This window comes from Heterodontus francisci, chromosome 40 (assembly GCF_036365525.1).
Source record: "Heterodontus francisci isolate sHetFra1 chromosome 40, sHetFra1.hap1, whole genome shotgun sequence".
Taxonomy (NCBI): domain Eukaryota; kingdom Metazoa; phylum Chordata; class Chondrichthyes; order Heterodontiformes; family Heterodontidae; genus Heterodontus; species Heterodontus francisci.
This window is the reverse complement of record NC_090410.1, coordinates 6,076,912-6,092,470: the sequence shown is the minus strand read 5'-3', so window position 1 is coordinate 6,092,470 and position 15,559 is coordinate 6,076,912. Positions and strand designations below refer to the sequence as shown.

The 15,559-nt window shown below is 43.2% G+C and overlaps 1 protein-coding gene across 11 annotated transcripts in view; it reads right to left on the bottom strand.

Annotated features, from left to right (window-relative positions):
- Positions 1 to 15,559, bottom strand: part of sipa1l3 (signal-induced proliferation-associated 1 like 3) — a 224,687-nt gene that overhangs the window by 72,533 nt on the left and 136,595 nt on the right. For all 11 annotated transcript variants that reach the window (XR_010969801.1, XM_068018906.1, XM_068018907.1 and 8 more), the window contains one exon: positions 13,554 to 13,828. Coding sequence is in view for 10 of the 11 variants with exons in the window: in XM_068018906.1 (XP_067875007.1) it covers positions 13,554 to 13,828 (275 nt within the window). In the remaining variant the exon portion in view is untranslated. The remainder of the gene's footprint in view (positions 1 to 13,553; positions 13,829 to 15,559) is intronic.

The following is a 15,559-nucleotide window of genomic DNA, read 5'->3' as shown; positions in this document are numbered from 1 at the left end:
TCTGCTGGAAGTGGGCATGCTTGCATCATCGGCGAGAAGAGAATCTGATTAGGCTGTGGTTCCCCCACTTCACCTCCAAGTCAGAACATCGTAGGGTCAAGACCAACTCCAGGACTTGAGCACAAACAAAAAAATCAAGGCTGATGCTCCAGTGCAGAACTGAGGGAGTGCTGCACTGTCAAAGGTGCTCGTCTTTTGGATGAGATGTTAAACTGAGACCTCGTCTGCCCTCTTGGGTGGATGCAGAAGATCCCATAACACTATTTTGAACAGGAGCAGAGAAGTTTCCCCTGGTGTCCTGGCCAATATTTATCCCTCAACCAATGTCACCAGAACAGATTATCTGGTCATCATCACATTGTTGTTGGTGGGAGCTTGCTGTGCACAATTTAGCTGCTACAATTCCTATAGTGACTATACTTCAAAAGGTACTTCATTGCCTGTAAAGTGGTTTGGGACATCCTGAGGTTGTGAAAAGTGCTATACAAATGCAAGTCTTTTTTTTCTTTCTCATGATCAAATTCTTTGTCAATACACATTATTGAGTGATGTCAGAGGGCATCTGTGGAAAAGTACTCCAGCAAGAGGGTTAACACCTTCAGAAAAGGAAAGGGGTGAAATAGAAAAAGTTCGGCTACGGCATCAAGCTCCCATTAACTTTTCACCTAAAAACTTTGAGACTTAGTCTATCTCCCAATAAGGTCAAACATTACAAGGATAACAGGGGGTAATTTCAACATAGCTTGCTCATCGAGAAACCTATGGGGTTGGGTAAACCTCAGGTTTTACACATAACTCCATTTTACTCTCTATTGAAGTCAGCAGAGAGTACCATCAGTCAGAACATAAAACTGGCATTCTGCACGATCCTGTGGGATTCTCGCCCAGTCAGTTCAGTTAAGATTGCCCTCTCCAATGTGCACACATGTGGAATAGCACTCTCCCTGCTATATCACATAATTAACCTGCTGGTGTGCAAGCAGTGCAGAAACAAAGAACAACTGCTTGGCATTCTCACTCAAATCGGTTTAAAATTTCCTAAACCAGTGGCGGGTTTGTAGGAGCTCCTTTTATCAACACCAAGACAAGAAAACATTCACGGTTGGTGAAATAGTAAACTTGTCAGCAGAGGGCACTCCTGGTCATCAGGGGTTCAATCCAGACTGAAAGTTTCCTCTATTTCTGCCCCAACATGGCTGAGCCCCAAGCATCAGAAGAACATTCAATATGGCACCAGACTGGCATTGTTACCCACTTTAGCTACAACTGTGGTCTGATTGAGATGACCAAATTAATGCTACATTAGATATAACTGTATGTTGTGGGTCCATGCTGGCAGGTACTGGATTGAAGATGCTCCAACTTGGAGGCTTTTAACTCTTCAGAATGAGCTTCATTCAAACCCAGAGCCCACAATGAAAGGACAGTACACTAAAAGAAAGTTGCCCTTGCTGGAGTGACCCACTTTGGGTGGAATAATCCATTTCAAGACCAGAAATTATTCAATCAACTCAGTCATGCACCTTTTTAAAAAATAAAAAATAAAATGCAAGTTTTATGGAAGACAAGTTGGTTAATGTCTGACAATTTGCAGACAACAATGCTTTGAAGAATATACTGAACAGACTGTGGCATTTTTCTTTTTCTTTTCTTCTTTCTTTTGGGCCTCCTTATCTCGAGAGACAATGGATACGCGCCTGGAGGTGGTCAGTGGTTTGTGAAGCAGCGCCTGGAGTGGCTATAAAGGCCAATTCTGGAGTGACAGGCTCTTCCACAGGTGCTGCAGAGAAATTTGTTTGTCGGGGCTGTTGCACAGTTGGCTCTCCCCTTGCGCCTCTGTCTTTTTTCCTGCCAACTACTAAGTCTCTTCGACTCGCCACAATTTAGCCCTGTCTTTATGGCTGCCCGCCAGCTCTGGCGAATGCTGGCAACTGACTCCGACGACTTGTGATCAATGTCACACGATTTCATGTCGCGTTTGCAGACGTCTTTATAGCGGAGACATGGACGGCCGGTGGGTCTGATACCAGTGGCGAGCTCGCTGTACAATGTGTCTTTGGGGATCCTGCCATCTTCCATGCGGCTCACATGGCCAAGCCAACTCAAGCGCCGCTGACTCAGTAGTGTGTATAAGCTGGGGGTGTTGGCCGCTTCAAGGACTTCTGTGTTGGAGATATAGTCCTGCCACCTGATGCCAAGTATTCTCCGAAGGCAGCGAAGATGGAATGAATTGAGACGTCGCTCTTGGCTGGCATACGTTGTCCAGGCCTCGCTGCCGTAGAGCAAGGTACTGAGGACACAGGCCTGATACACTCGGACTTTTGTGTTCCGTGTCAGTGCGCCATTTTCCCACACTCTCTTGGCCAAGAGAGTGTGGCATTTTACCATGGAATTAACACGTGGACGCCAAATGCATGTGCTGTTCATCGTGAATAAGGAGATGAGGAGTCCCTTGTGAAATAAAAACTGAGTTTAATTAAGTTTAAAGCACGTGGAACAAAAGAAGCCTCTCAAAATGTTATAAAGCTATTATTTTCAACTCTATCGAACACAGATAGTATGCGTTACAATTACTTAACTCTTAGAATTCAGAGAAATGAACTACAGTTGACTCATGATTATTCAGTCTTTTTTACTATATGACTTAGCCATTAATTTAAGTCAAGCAACTTTGAATGATCAAGAAGAGCAGACTGCACTTAACTCTTGCTCTTATTTGTGTATTATCTTAACCCCTATTGAAGAGGTGGCAGTGTAAGTGAAATGAAAACTATTTCACTGTTTCTAGTTCCACTTTCTATGGTACAAATAGAATTGGCAGTGCAGTGTGGTGCAGCAGGTAAGTGCTCATCAAATTGCCACACGTTAGTAATGTGGTACATTGTTAAGGCAGAGCTAGTCCATCACAATCCAAGCTAATCCATTAAAGAGATTACATTTTATAATCAACAAAAGTTCGCTCAAGTACACCTTGCACATGCCAATAATGGATTCTGTGCAACTGTATAGAAACGGAGTACGGCTTGCTTTTAACATACTATATGTATGGTTTTTATTCTTTCAAATACTACATTGACTTAAAAATGTTGCATTGCTACTCATTTGGCATAAGGTTATTCCCAAAGAAACGTCAGCGTTTTACTGGCTGGAAAAAGTATCCGAGACAAAATTTCTCTACTGCAGAGTTCCCCGAAAAGTTAGATTTTTACAGTAATCCCTGAGCCTCACTCGTGCGCTTCCTTGTGGCCTGTTGCAGATCGGTATTTTTCAATGGTGTTTTACTTGTATATTTACAACAGAGATATCTACAGCAGAGAGGCAAAGATTTAAAGTAATTGGTAGAAGGAAGGATTAGAGGAATTGGGGTCTGGAACTCACTGCCTGAAGGGGTGGTATGGACAGAAACCCTCATTACATCTAAAAAAAAAACAAATTGGAAGTGCCATAACCTACAAGGCGACGGACCAAGAGCTAAAAAGTACAAGTAGGCTGCATAGCTCTTTTTCGGTTGGCACAGGTATGATGGACTGAATGCCCTCCTGTAAATTTTTACGATTGTATGAGTGTGCACTTAAGGACTGATGCCAAAAATGTATTTATTCTATGCAGGTCACACTAGTTTTGAAAAGACCTAAATAAATTAATTTTAAGTTAGTGCGGTAACCTAAATGTGAGTCACTGCGTGATGCAAGCACTCCAAAGCTCCTTCCTCTATTCAGGGGACATTTTATCTGCATTCAAAGGAAACTTCTGCAAATCAAAAGGGTAATAAATGGCTAGGTTTGAAGCCTTTGAGCAGGAGTTGTTTTTGGTTTCTGAAGTTGTGCCAATCAAAAAGTAAACTGTACTCTATCACATTGTATTTCATTTCCCCTCCTCGCCCATGACTCAGGCAAGACGAAACTAGCCTGAGTACAGAGTACAGTAAAAGCTTGAAAAGGAAGCTTTGTTTTAGAAATTGCAGAATAAGATCAGTCATGGAAGGGTGGAAAAAAATTATGCACCATTCATTGGCCACATCTTGGTACAAGGTTAGTTAAGCTGTGAACATTCCGCACCCTGGGCCTTTCAGCAAGTCAAGAGGACAAAGCATCAGCTAAGGCAACACCTTCAATTAAAAAAAAAAGTGGAAAAAAAAAATCACTCCACCCTCAGCTAAATATGGGGAGCCAAGGACTGCCCATATTATAATGAGACACATGGTGAGGCAAATGACCTACAACATGGTACTAAATAAAGAGGTGGGGAAAGCCATACGGTCTCTCGAGCCTGCTCCAACATTCAATATATTGGCTGATCTTCCTCAACTCTACCTTCCCACACTATCCCCATATCCCTTAGTGCCCAAAAATCTATTGATCATTGAATATATTCAATGACTCAGCATCACCTCTGGGAGAGAGAAATTCAAAGATTAACAACCCTCAGTGAAGAAATTTCTTCTCATCTCAGTCCTAAATGGCTGACCCCTGACCCAAAGGCAATGACCCCAAAGTTCTAGACTCTATAGCCAAGGGAAACAACTTCTCAGCATCTACCATAGCAAGCCTTCTCAGAATTTTATATGTCTCAATGAAATCACCTCTCATACTTCTAAACTCCGCAGAATAATGGCCCATTCTATTCAATCTCTCCTTATCCCAGGAATCAATCTAGTTACATAAAAAAGACGCTTAAACACATCAGAAGCCAAGGTCAAGTAAAACAGTAACAACCTTATAACCATGCGTGGGGTTTGTAATAAAAAGGGAGATGTGATCACTTGCAGTTTTATTTCAATTCTTAGCAGTGACAATGAGCATTCACTGTGACTTCATCGGAAATCTGTCCAAGGAGCATCACAAGCACCTTTAAAACCAACTCTTAAAAGAATCCCAATTTTAAGTTCATTCTGCCCTCCCAAGTGATTTTTGGTTTGAACAGCAAGCACAAGAACAGAGTGGGCTTAAACCAGAGAATCTTCCTGGTTTGGATTATTTGACACTTCACTGTGGAAGCTGCAATCAATAAATCTAAGTAAAGTTTAAATTAACAGCTAGAGATTAGATCTAGTGACAATATCACATTTTACAGTTATCTTAAAACTGTGTTTTAAACATACCTCGAGATTATTAAAACATCCTGTTTAAAAAAAGTCACACCCTTCAATAAAATGTCTGCACTCACTCAACTCTCTCTCTTATGCGTATCCTACTTAGCTCCCCTTCCCAAAAACAGTTATCCATAGCTATCTTGTAATCAGTCATCTAATAATCTATTCCAAATCTATCCCTATTCCTTTCCTTTGAGTCACTCATTTCACTTACTTGATTAGTCTCAGAAGTCAGCAGAAGGAAGACACACAACACAGATCATATGGGATGTGATTCAATAAAAGAATTTTTCTGGGCGGGCCAAGTTCTCAAATCCGGCCACACTCTACCCTGTAGACTGGAGGGATGACTTGAGCCCGTGGCTGATTACATATTACACTAGGGTTACTCAACGCCTGATCCTGGGGATTGGCATTATTTCCATACCTTCTGACTTCTTTTGGGAGCTTTGGCCGTGCACCAGCTGTGTGGGTTCGTACAAGATTGAGCATATAATTTAGTGCGAAAACCCGAAGGGTGAGCTTGTGTTATTTGTATCATTACATTCAATCCTTAACATCACTTTACAACCTGCAAAGATTACAAGTACTCTCTGCCTTTGACAATAAATAAAATGCAACTTAGCTCCCTTAAGACCTAAATGATTAGATTCTTCATTTTCTGACCACCCTTCACTGTGGTCAAATTTAGAGCAGGGTCATGATGATTGGTAATGACATCTTCAAGAATTCATAGGAGAGTCATCAGACCCATTATGCAGCTGTGACTCAAACAGTACTGCCAAGAAAAAGTAGTATATATTTATCTTAAATGAAAGCCATGTGGGTTAAGGAGATGCAGGATTGAGAGTCAATCAACTGAGGAGTCATTACACTTATAGGATTATTATTGTAGCCTGAGTCATGTAATGTAACAGCCACATGTTACCCACAAACAGGAGAGTAAGGCAGGCATGTGGAGGTAAAATACACAAGCCTAGAGGAAGTGAAGCAACAATTAGGAGAAAAGCACAGTGTCTGCGTCTAAGGCAAGAGCCATTGGCCAATTATCGGGACTGATGAAAAAGAGGCAGAGACATGACAGAGAAGGGGCAGTAAAAACAGAGTGTGGATAAAGTAAAAAAGTCGGTCAGATCAAAAGAAGGAATGATAGCAAGTGGCTGTATATAAATGCTAGCTGTTATTGTTGTAAACAGGCAGCACAGAAGTCTGTGTGCATCAGTACTCAGTAATACAGAGCATAAAGTGCCAGATACAATTACTGGCTTGTGCAGAGTTAACTGATTACAGTGCGGACATTAGTTTGGCAGCTACAGGAGGCTACAGTATCTTTGGGCTCTGTGGGGTGAGTGGGGGGCAGTGTGGAAAAAAATCAACTAGTGCGCCTGCCCAGGCATGTAGAATTTTAATTGAAAAAGCTTTTACCTTTTTATAATCAGTCAAAATATTGTTATCTTTATCAAAAGCACTTTTCAATAAAGAACAGTTTAAAGTATTTTCCCTTTACTTCTAATGAAAGGATCCCAGACTGAAGCTCAGTCTTGCCTCTCCTGCCCCATGGTGCGACTTTTATGTGTACTCAAATCAAAAAAGCAAAGCATGGTGAAAATACAAAGGTATGACCTTAGCTTCAAGCCAGAGTCTATTCTTGTTTAACTCTAATGTTCCAGATCACTGTTGCAAATTTGACCTGCAGCAGTTTCACAACTGACCTATGGTCAGACTATCAACTGTGCTCCTTGAATCCACCTTAAACAGAACAGAGAGATTAGAAAATAGCCTTCCACTGCCATGTGCTCTGTGTAGGTGCACAGCACCCCGATTGCTGCTGTGCTGTTAAAACCCAAATGTCACTCAGGATTCTAAACTTTCAAGAAATTCTCACAATCCGATGAGCAGAGCGGGTGGTGGAGATAAAAGTAAAGACATGTCTTTAGAATAGTATTACTTGTGCTGGCAAGAATAAGCTCAGACATTTTAAAAGTAAAAACTAAATTTTGCACTCTCTTAAAAAGATAGACAATTGGGTCCTGTTACGACCAGGTGAGAAAGAGGTCTAGGGTTCCCTTTCAGTCTTCACCTGGTCTTCCTGTAGCAGGGATTAACTTTAAACACACTGTGTTTTTAGATCCCCCTTGGTGAATCCTTGTTCTCTGCTTTCCAATTATAAGGCAAAGAAACCAGCACAAACAGGCTTTCTTAGGGTTAAAGAAAAGTTGAAATTTATTAAACTAATTCAGTTGACACCTACAGATACACGATGCACCCACACTAGCATGCATACGCGATACACACATACAAATAGAGACAGAAAAAAAAAAGAAAAATAAAGTGGAAAAGTTTGAGGCAATATCTGAAGAGTTTTGTTATGGTTCTTCGAGCTCACTGTAGAGTCCTTGATTGTAGGTAGATCCTGCTTTTCGTTGGGGCCCAGTATTCTTGTTAAACCTTGTTCGTTGTAGGAGACTTTTCTCTATTGGAGTTCATGTGTGTTCAGTGGATTCAGAGGCTTGTGAGAAAGAGATAGGAGTAGACAGGAGTGATCTTCTCAGTTCAGGAGCAAACAGACTTTCTCAGTTCAAACTGTTGGTACAGTTCAGAAAACCCCAGGTTGCCCAGCAGGTTAGTCATGTGACTAACTGGTCTGATCACGTCTTGCATTGTATCACCTTAGCAGTCTCTGGAATGCTCCTCTTACACACAAGCCCTGGTGATCAAGGTCCATTGTGGGTTGAATGCGTCAGGGAATGGTCTTTATCCTTCCAATCACTGTCTGTTAATATGTAAATGTCTTTTCCAGCCACGGCTGATCTGTTTAACAAGTCCTTTCTTCACTCCAGTAACAGATTAAAATCAATGTTCATGGCAAAATTAATGTGCCTCATTCTTGGCCAGGGGGCCTAGCATGACAGCCCAATAAATAATTTTCAGAATTACACATTAAACTACAGGAAAATGTGTAAGAGTTTCCTATTGAATAACTTTGTTACATACACAGGGAAACTGACTAAAATACGTCTCAGCAGGGGGCAATCTTACAGTTGGATCTTAAAATGAGACAGTTGGAGCACAAGATGGATGGTCTCTTCTCAACCCAGACTTCATTTATGTTCTGGGGAGGTTTGTTTTATATCGGACTTTCACACAGAACCAAGCAAACTGATTACTAATAGATTTGTAATGACAATTTGTTACAGCAAGGTTTGGTCATACAAGTAAGAGTAGTCCAGTCCCCAAAAATTGTAGGACCTTTCGCAATGGCAGAGATTAATATTCCCTATAAACGCAATATTCACAAATACATTTATAAAATCAAACTTAGGAAGTAATTTTTTCTAGGCCTTTATTTCAGCAGATATTTCCCCCCCGGCCCCCACCCCGATCAATTTTCTCCCCACTTCCTCTCCTGAAGGGTTGCCTTATGCCAGGCTCTCATTTTGTGGCTCTGTCACTTTGTTCCAGTGACTATTATTCACAAGTGAGGAGAGAATAACAAACACTGACTATATAGTAGTGGAAACCAGTTTAGGGGAAAGTTCTTGATTGTGAAGGAGACAAATTAATATCCATAACAAACTAAAATACCTTGGGTTAATTACAGTATCTATTCGTTTAGCTGCACAGTTAAGATTAGTAACAGCCCTGAAACAAAAACAGAAAATGCTGGAAATACTCAGCAGGTCAGGCAACATCTGTGGTGAGCAAAACATAGGATCATAGCGTTATACAGCACAGAAACAGGCCCTTCGGCCCATCGTGACTGTGCCGGCCATCAAGCACCTAACTACTCGAATCCCATTTTCCAGCACTTGGCCCGTAGCCTTGTATGCTGTGGCGTTTCAAGTGCTCATCTAAATACTTCTTAAATGGTCGGTGACCAGAAAGTGTGAAATGTTAACTCTGTTTTTTTTCTCCACAGATGCTGTCGAACCTGCTGAGCATTTCCAGCATTTTCTGTTTTTGTTTAAGATTTCCAGCATTGACAGTAATTTGTTTTTGTATTAGTAACAGCCCTGGCCAATTTCTAAGAAAAAAATCAGCAGTTCACTGTTTCAGCAAAAATTATTCCAAAACATTAACGAGGAAAGGAGCAGTCACTTTATTGGGAGTTTTCTATAGACCCCCCAATAGCAACAGAGACACGGAGGAACAGATTGGGAGGCAGATTTTGGAAAGGTGCAGAAGTAACAGGGTTGTTGTCATGGGTGACTTCAACTTCCCTAATATTGATTGGAACCTCCTCAGTGCAAATAGTTTGGATGGAGCAGTTTTTGTCAGGTGTCCAGGAAGGTTTCCTGACTCAATATGTAGATAGGCCGACTAGAGGGGAGGCTATGTTGGATTTGGTGCTTGGCAACGAACCAGGCCAGGTGGTAGATCTCTCGGTGGGAGAACATTTCGGTGTTAGTGATCACAACTCCCTGACCTTTACTATAGACATGGAGAGGGACAGGAGCAGACGGGATGGGAAAATATTTAATTGGGGGAGGGGAAATTACAATGCTATTAGGCAGGAACTGGGGAGCATAAATTGGGAACAGATGTTCTCAGGGAAATGCACGACAGAAATGTGGAACAAAAACAAGAAATGCTGGAATCACTCAGCAGGTCTGGCAGCATCTGTGGAAAGAGAAGCAGAGTTAACGTTTTGGGTCAGTGACCCTTCTTCAGAACTGACAAATATTAGAAAAGTCACAGATTATAAGCAAGTGAGGTGGGGGTGGGGCAAGAGATAACAAAGGAGAAGGTGCAGATTGGACCAGGCCACATAGCTGACCAAAAGGTCATGGAGCAAAGGCAAACAATATGTTAATGGTGTGTTGAAAGACAAAGCATTAGTACAGATTAGGTGTGAATACACTGAATATCGAACAGCAGCAAGTGCAAACCTGAAAAAAAGTGGGTAAGCAAACTGAACAAACTAAGATGAAATGAAATAAATGCAAAAAAAGATTGTAAAAAAAGTAAAAAAGAATGTAAAAAAAAAAAAGGAAGAAAAAATAACTAAAAATGAAAGTAAAATGGGGGGCTGTCATGCTCTGAAATTATTGAACTCAATGTTCAGTCCGGCAGGCTGTAGTGTGCCTAATCGGTAGATGAGATGTTGTTCCTCGAGCTTGCGTTGATGTTCACTGGAACACTGCAGCAATCCCAGGACAGAGATGTCAGCATGAGAGCAGGGGGGAGTGTTGAAATGGCAAGCAACCGGAAGCTCAGCGTCCTGCTTGCGGACTGAGCGGAGATGTTCCGCAAAGCGGTCACCCAGTCTGCGCTTGGTCTCCCCAATGTAGAGGAGACCACACTGTGAGCAGCGAATACAGTATACTACATTGAAAGAGGTACAAGTAAATCGCTGCTTCACCTGAAAGGAGTGTTTGGGGCCTGGGATAGTGAGGAGAGAGGAGGTAAATGGGCAGGTATTACACCTCCTGCGATTGCAGGGGAAGGTGCCCTGGGACGGGGACGAGGTGGTGGGGGTAATGGAGGAGTGGACCAGGGTGTCGCGGAGGGAACGATCCCTTCGGAATGCTGACAGGGGAAGGGAGGGGAAGATGTGACTGGGTAGTGGCATCACGCTGGAGGTGGCGAAAATGGCGGAGGATGATCCTTTGGATATGGAGGCTGGTGGGATGAAAAGTGAGGACAAGGGGAACCCTGTCACGGTTCTGGGAGGGAGGGGAAGGGGTGAGGGTAGAGGTGCGGGGAATGGGTCGGACACGGTTGAGGGCCCTGTCAACCACAGTGGGGGGAAATCCTCGGTTGAGGAAAAAGGAGGTCATATCAGAAGCACCGTCATGGAAGGTAGCATCATCAGAGCAGATGCGTCGGAGACGGAGAAACAGGGAGAATGGAATGGAGTCCTTACAGGAGGTAGGGTGTGAAGAAGTGTAGTCGAGGTAGCTGTGGGAGTCGGTGGGCTTATAATGGATATTGGTAGACAACCTATCCCCAGGGATGGAGACAGAGAAGTCGAGGAAGGGAAGGGAAGTGTCAGAGATGGACCATGTAAAGGTGAGAGAAGGGTGGAAATTGGAAGCAAAGTTGATAAAGTTTTCTAGTTCGGGGCGGGAGCAGGAAACGGCACCGATACAGTCATCAACGTACCGGAAAAAGAGTTGGGGGAGGGGGCCTGAGTAGGACTGGAACAAAGAATGCTCGACATATCCCACAAAAATGTGGAGGTTGTTTAGGGAGCACTTGCTGCGACTGCTGGATAGGTTTGTTCCGATGAGGCAAGGAAGGGATGGTAGGGTGAAGGAACCTTGGATGACGAGAGATGTGGAACAGCTAGTCAAGAGGAAGAAGGAAGCTTACTTAAGGTTGAGGAAGCAAGGATCAGACAGGGCTCTAGAGGGTTACAAGGTAGCCAGGAAGGAACTGAAGAATGGACTTAGGAGAGCTAGAAGGGGACATGAAAAAGTCTTGGCGGGTAGGATTAAGGAAAATCCCAAGGCGTTCTACACTTGTGAGGAACAAGAGGATGGCCAGAGTGAGGGTAGGGCCGATCAGAGATAGTGGAGGGAACTTGTGCCTGGAGTCGGAGGAGGTAGGGGAGGTCCTAAATGAATACTTTGCTTCAGTATTCACTAGTGAGAGGGACCTGGTCGTTTGTGAGGACAGCGTGGAACAGGCTGATATGCTCAAACAGGTTGATGTTAAGAGGGAGGATGTGCTGGAAATTTTGAAAGACATGAGGACAGATAAGTCCCCGGGGCCAGACGGGATATACCCAAGGATATTAAGGGAAGCGAGGGAAAAGATTGCCGCGCCTTTGGCGATGACCTTTGCGTCCTCACTGTCCACTGGAGTAGTACCAGATGATTGGAGGGTGGCAAATGTTATTCCCTCGTTCAAGAAAGGGAATAGGGATAACCCTGGGAATTATAGACCAGTCAGTCTTACGTCGGTAGTGGGCAAATTATTGGAGAGGATTCTGAGAGACAGGATTTATGATTATTTGGAAAAGCATAGTTTGATTAGAGACGGTCAGCATGGCTTTGTGAGGGGCAGGTCATGCTTCACAAGCTTTATTGAATTCTTTGAAGATGTGACAAAACACATTGATGAAGGAAGAGCAGTGGACGTGGTGTATATGGATTTTAGCAAGGCGTTTGATAAGGTTCCCCATGGTAGGCTCATTCAGAAAGTAAGGAGGCATGGGAAACAGGGAAAGTTGGCTGTCTGGATACAGAATTGGCGAGCCCATAGAAGACAGATGGTGGTAGTAGATGGAAAGTATTCAGCCTGGAGCTCGGTGACCAGTGGTGTTCCGCAGGGATCTGTTCTGGGACCTCTGCTCTTTGTGATTTTTATAAATGACTTGGATGAGGAAGTGGAAGGCTGGGTTAGCAAGTTTGCCGATGACATGAAGGTTGCTCGAAATGTGGATAGTGTGGAAGGCTGTTGTAGGTTGCAACGGGATATTGACAAGATGCAGAGCTTGGCTGAGAAGTGGCAGATGGAGTTCAACCTGAAAAAGTGTGAAGTGATTCATTTTGGAAGGTCGAATTTGAATGCAGAATACAGGCTTAAAGACAGGATTCTTGGTAGTTTGGAGGAACAGAGGGATCTTGGGGTCCATGTCCATAGATCGCTCAAAGTTGCCACCCAAGTTGATAAGGTTGTTAAGAAAGCGTATGGTGTGTTGGCTTTCATTAACAGGGGGATTGAGTTTAAGAGCCGCGAGGTTATGCTGCAGCTCTATAAAGCCCTGGTTAGACCACACTTGGAATATTGTGTTCAGTTCTGGTCGCCTCGTTATAGAAAGGATGTGGAAGCTTTAGAGAGGGTGCAGAGGAGATTTACCAGGATGCTGCCTGGACTGGAGGGCATGTCTTACGAAGAAAGGTTGAGGGTGCTAGGGCTTTTCTCATTGGAGCGAAGAAGGATGAGAGGTGACTTGATAGAGGGGTACAAGATGATGAGAGGCATAGATAGAGTGGATAGCCAGAGACGTTTTCCCAGGGCGGAAAGGGCTATCACCAGGGGGCATAATTTCAAGGTGATTGGAGGACAGTTTCGGGGAGATGTCAGAGGTAGGTTCTTTACACAGAGTGGTGGGTGCGTGGAATGCACTGCCAGCGGTGGTAGTAGAAGCCGATACATTAGGGACATTTAAGCGACTCTTGGATAGGTACATGGATGATAGTAGTATGAAGGGTATGTGGGTAGTTTGATCCTAGAGTAGGTTAAAGGGTCGGCACAACATCGTGGGCCGAAGGGCCTGTACTGTGCTGTACTGTTCTATGTTCTATGAAATGATAATGGGCATCTACAATATTTCTGTATAATTTCAATGTTTTACACAATGAGAACATTTGTTCTAATAATATGGAGGCACAGGAAACCATCAGAATAGAACCTAGTTTGCACTGAATAAACATGGCTAGAGAATTGTTTCATTGGGCCTGATCAGTAACTAACCCTGGTTTTCTAGATACTTTAGTATTGATGATTCTACCTGCGAGGGCTCCCATCTTCATGGGGTGGAATAATGACCACCTTCACGGTCACTGATGTCCTCAGAAGATCAATCATCTGGTCATGGGTCAGTGTCACTATAGCCACCTTGCAAATTTCCACCAGTCTACTTCCCTGTCTCAGTCCAGCTTGCCAAGCGAATCCATATTCTTCCACCTCTGCCACCGTGCCATCATATTTGACGTGAAACCCAAGTTGCCCAAGTCCGTTCCTCCGCAGAGTCATGTCAACAGTTTCACATCCTTCTGTCACAATCTGAGAATGTGAAGATAAATAAATAAGAACCTCAATTAAAGACTAAACATACCTAGCTCAATGACCTTTTACCCAAGCCAAAGTATCAAGGAATTTGGTAGACAAAAGTTGCTATTGGAAAAGTGTGAAACTAAACCGCACAAGCATCCAATGAATAGGATGGCATGAGTACACATGAAACAAGCAACAGACCAGGTCTACTTCAAGGACACAGGGGCAGTAGGGGTGACCAGCAGGACAGGACAGAAACTGGACAAACTGCTGCCCACTGGGAACCACTGTTGGGCACTACTGTAGGTACATGGATTTAAGGATCTAGAAAAAGTTTTCATAATAACTTGGCTCTGCCAGGACAGCATTAGTTATAGTTAAGTCCAATGATCACGTTTAATGGTAACTTGTGGAAATTCGAGCTCAGCAGGAGCTCCTGTAACATTGTACCAAATGCTGTTGTGAGATGCTTCTCACTGAACGTGTATGAAAGGATACCTATTCTTGAAACCTCAAGGAAGATTCTGCTAAAATAACCAGGGTAATCTTCATGGCTTATGATTAACGTAAATCATTAAGGACAAACAAAGTCTTCTGTTGAAAATACACCCCCAACACCTATATGCAAAAAAAAAGTCCCATAAATATACATTGTATTCAGCCTGAAGCACATATTCGCCAAGCTCTTCTTGATCAGTTTGAAAACTCAGCTGAAGTTGTGATTTCCCATTAAAATTAAGCAGGCTGTATGATACAAGAGGAACTCTGGGGGCCAGAAGACCCAAAACAGCAGATCTCTATTGGACAACAATTTTATTTTTGAATGGCAACATATTGATGCGTATTTTTCTTTACTGGCTGAGTATTTTAATCACATCCAAGGGAGTACTTTCTATTTTGCTAAACTTTATGCTTTAAGGAAACTATTTAAGGTTTCTTATTCCTTATGGGGTAACTAGTTAAGGCAAATGAATAGCTGAGCAACAGAGACCAGGAAGGCTCTAAGTTTGATCCTAGATCTATGCTACTAGCCAAACATAAGAGGAGCATTCATAGGGGCACAACAACTCGACACAGGTTAGGTGGGACAAAGCTGGTTAAAGTTCTCATGTCTGACAGCTATCCAGTGGAAATGTACACTTAGGTAATGGCATGAACAGAATCTAGATAGGCTGCAGTGCCACCCTACACAACCTTGGCTACACTGATTATCAAGCCTCAGACATGATGCATGACTACAGAAGGCGCCCAGTGTCGATGAAAATATATACCAGAAGGAATCAACACTAAAGGGGACGGGTAGGAATTGACAGGAAAGAAAAAGGGGAGAACAATTTGTTGGGCTGCTACAATTGGCCTCAGTATCCCTGGGCTGCCACATTTGGAACAGCCATTTGAGTGAGATAATGGAGGGTGGCTGATGCTCATGGAACCGAACCCAAAAAGGAAATGTCCCATCAAGAGAGAAAATTCAGCAGTGAAAAATATCCAAGAATTTAAGCTCCCCCACTCCCCGATTTCATCCAAATACACATTCATTTCCACATGTAGGCCAACAAAGCCCAGCTCTATCTCACCACCACCTCTCTTGACCCTCCACTGCCTCTAAATTATAGGAGATCCAGTTCTGGATCAGCAGAAATTTTCTCTGTCTAAACATTGGGAAGACTGGAGCCATTGTCTTCAGTCCCTATCACTTGCTCCGTTCACTAGCTATCAACTCCAGCCCTCTCTCTGGCA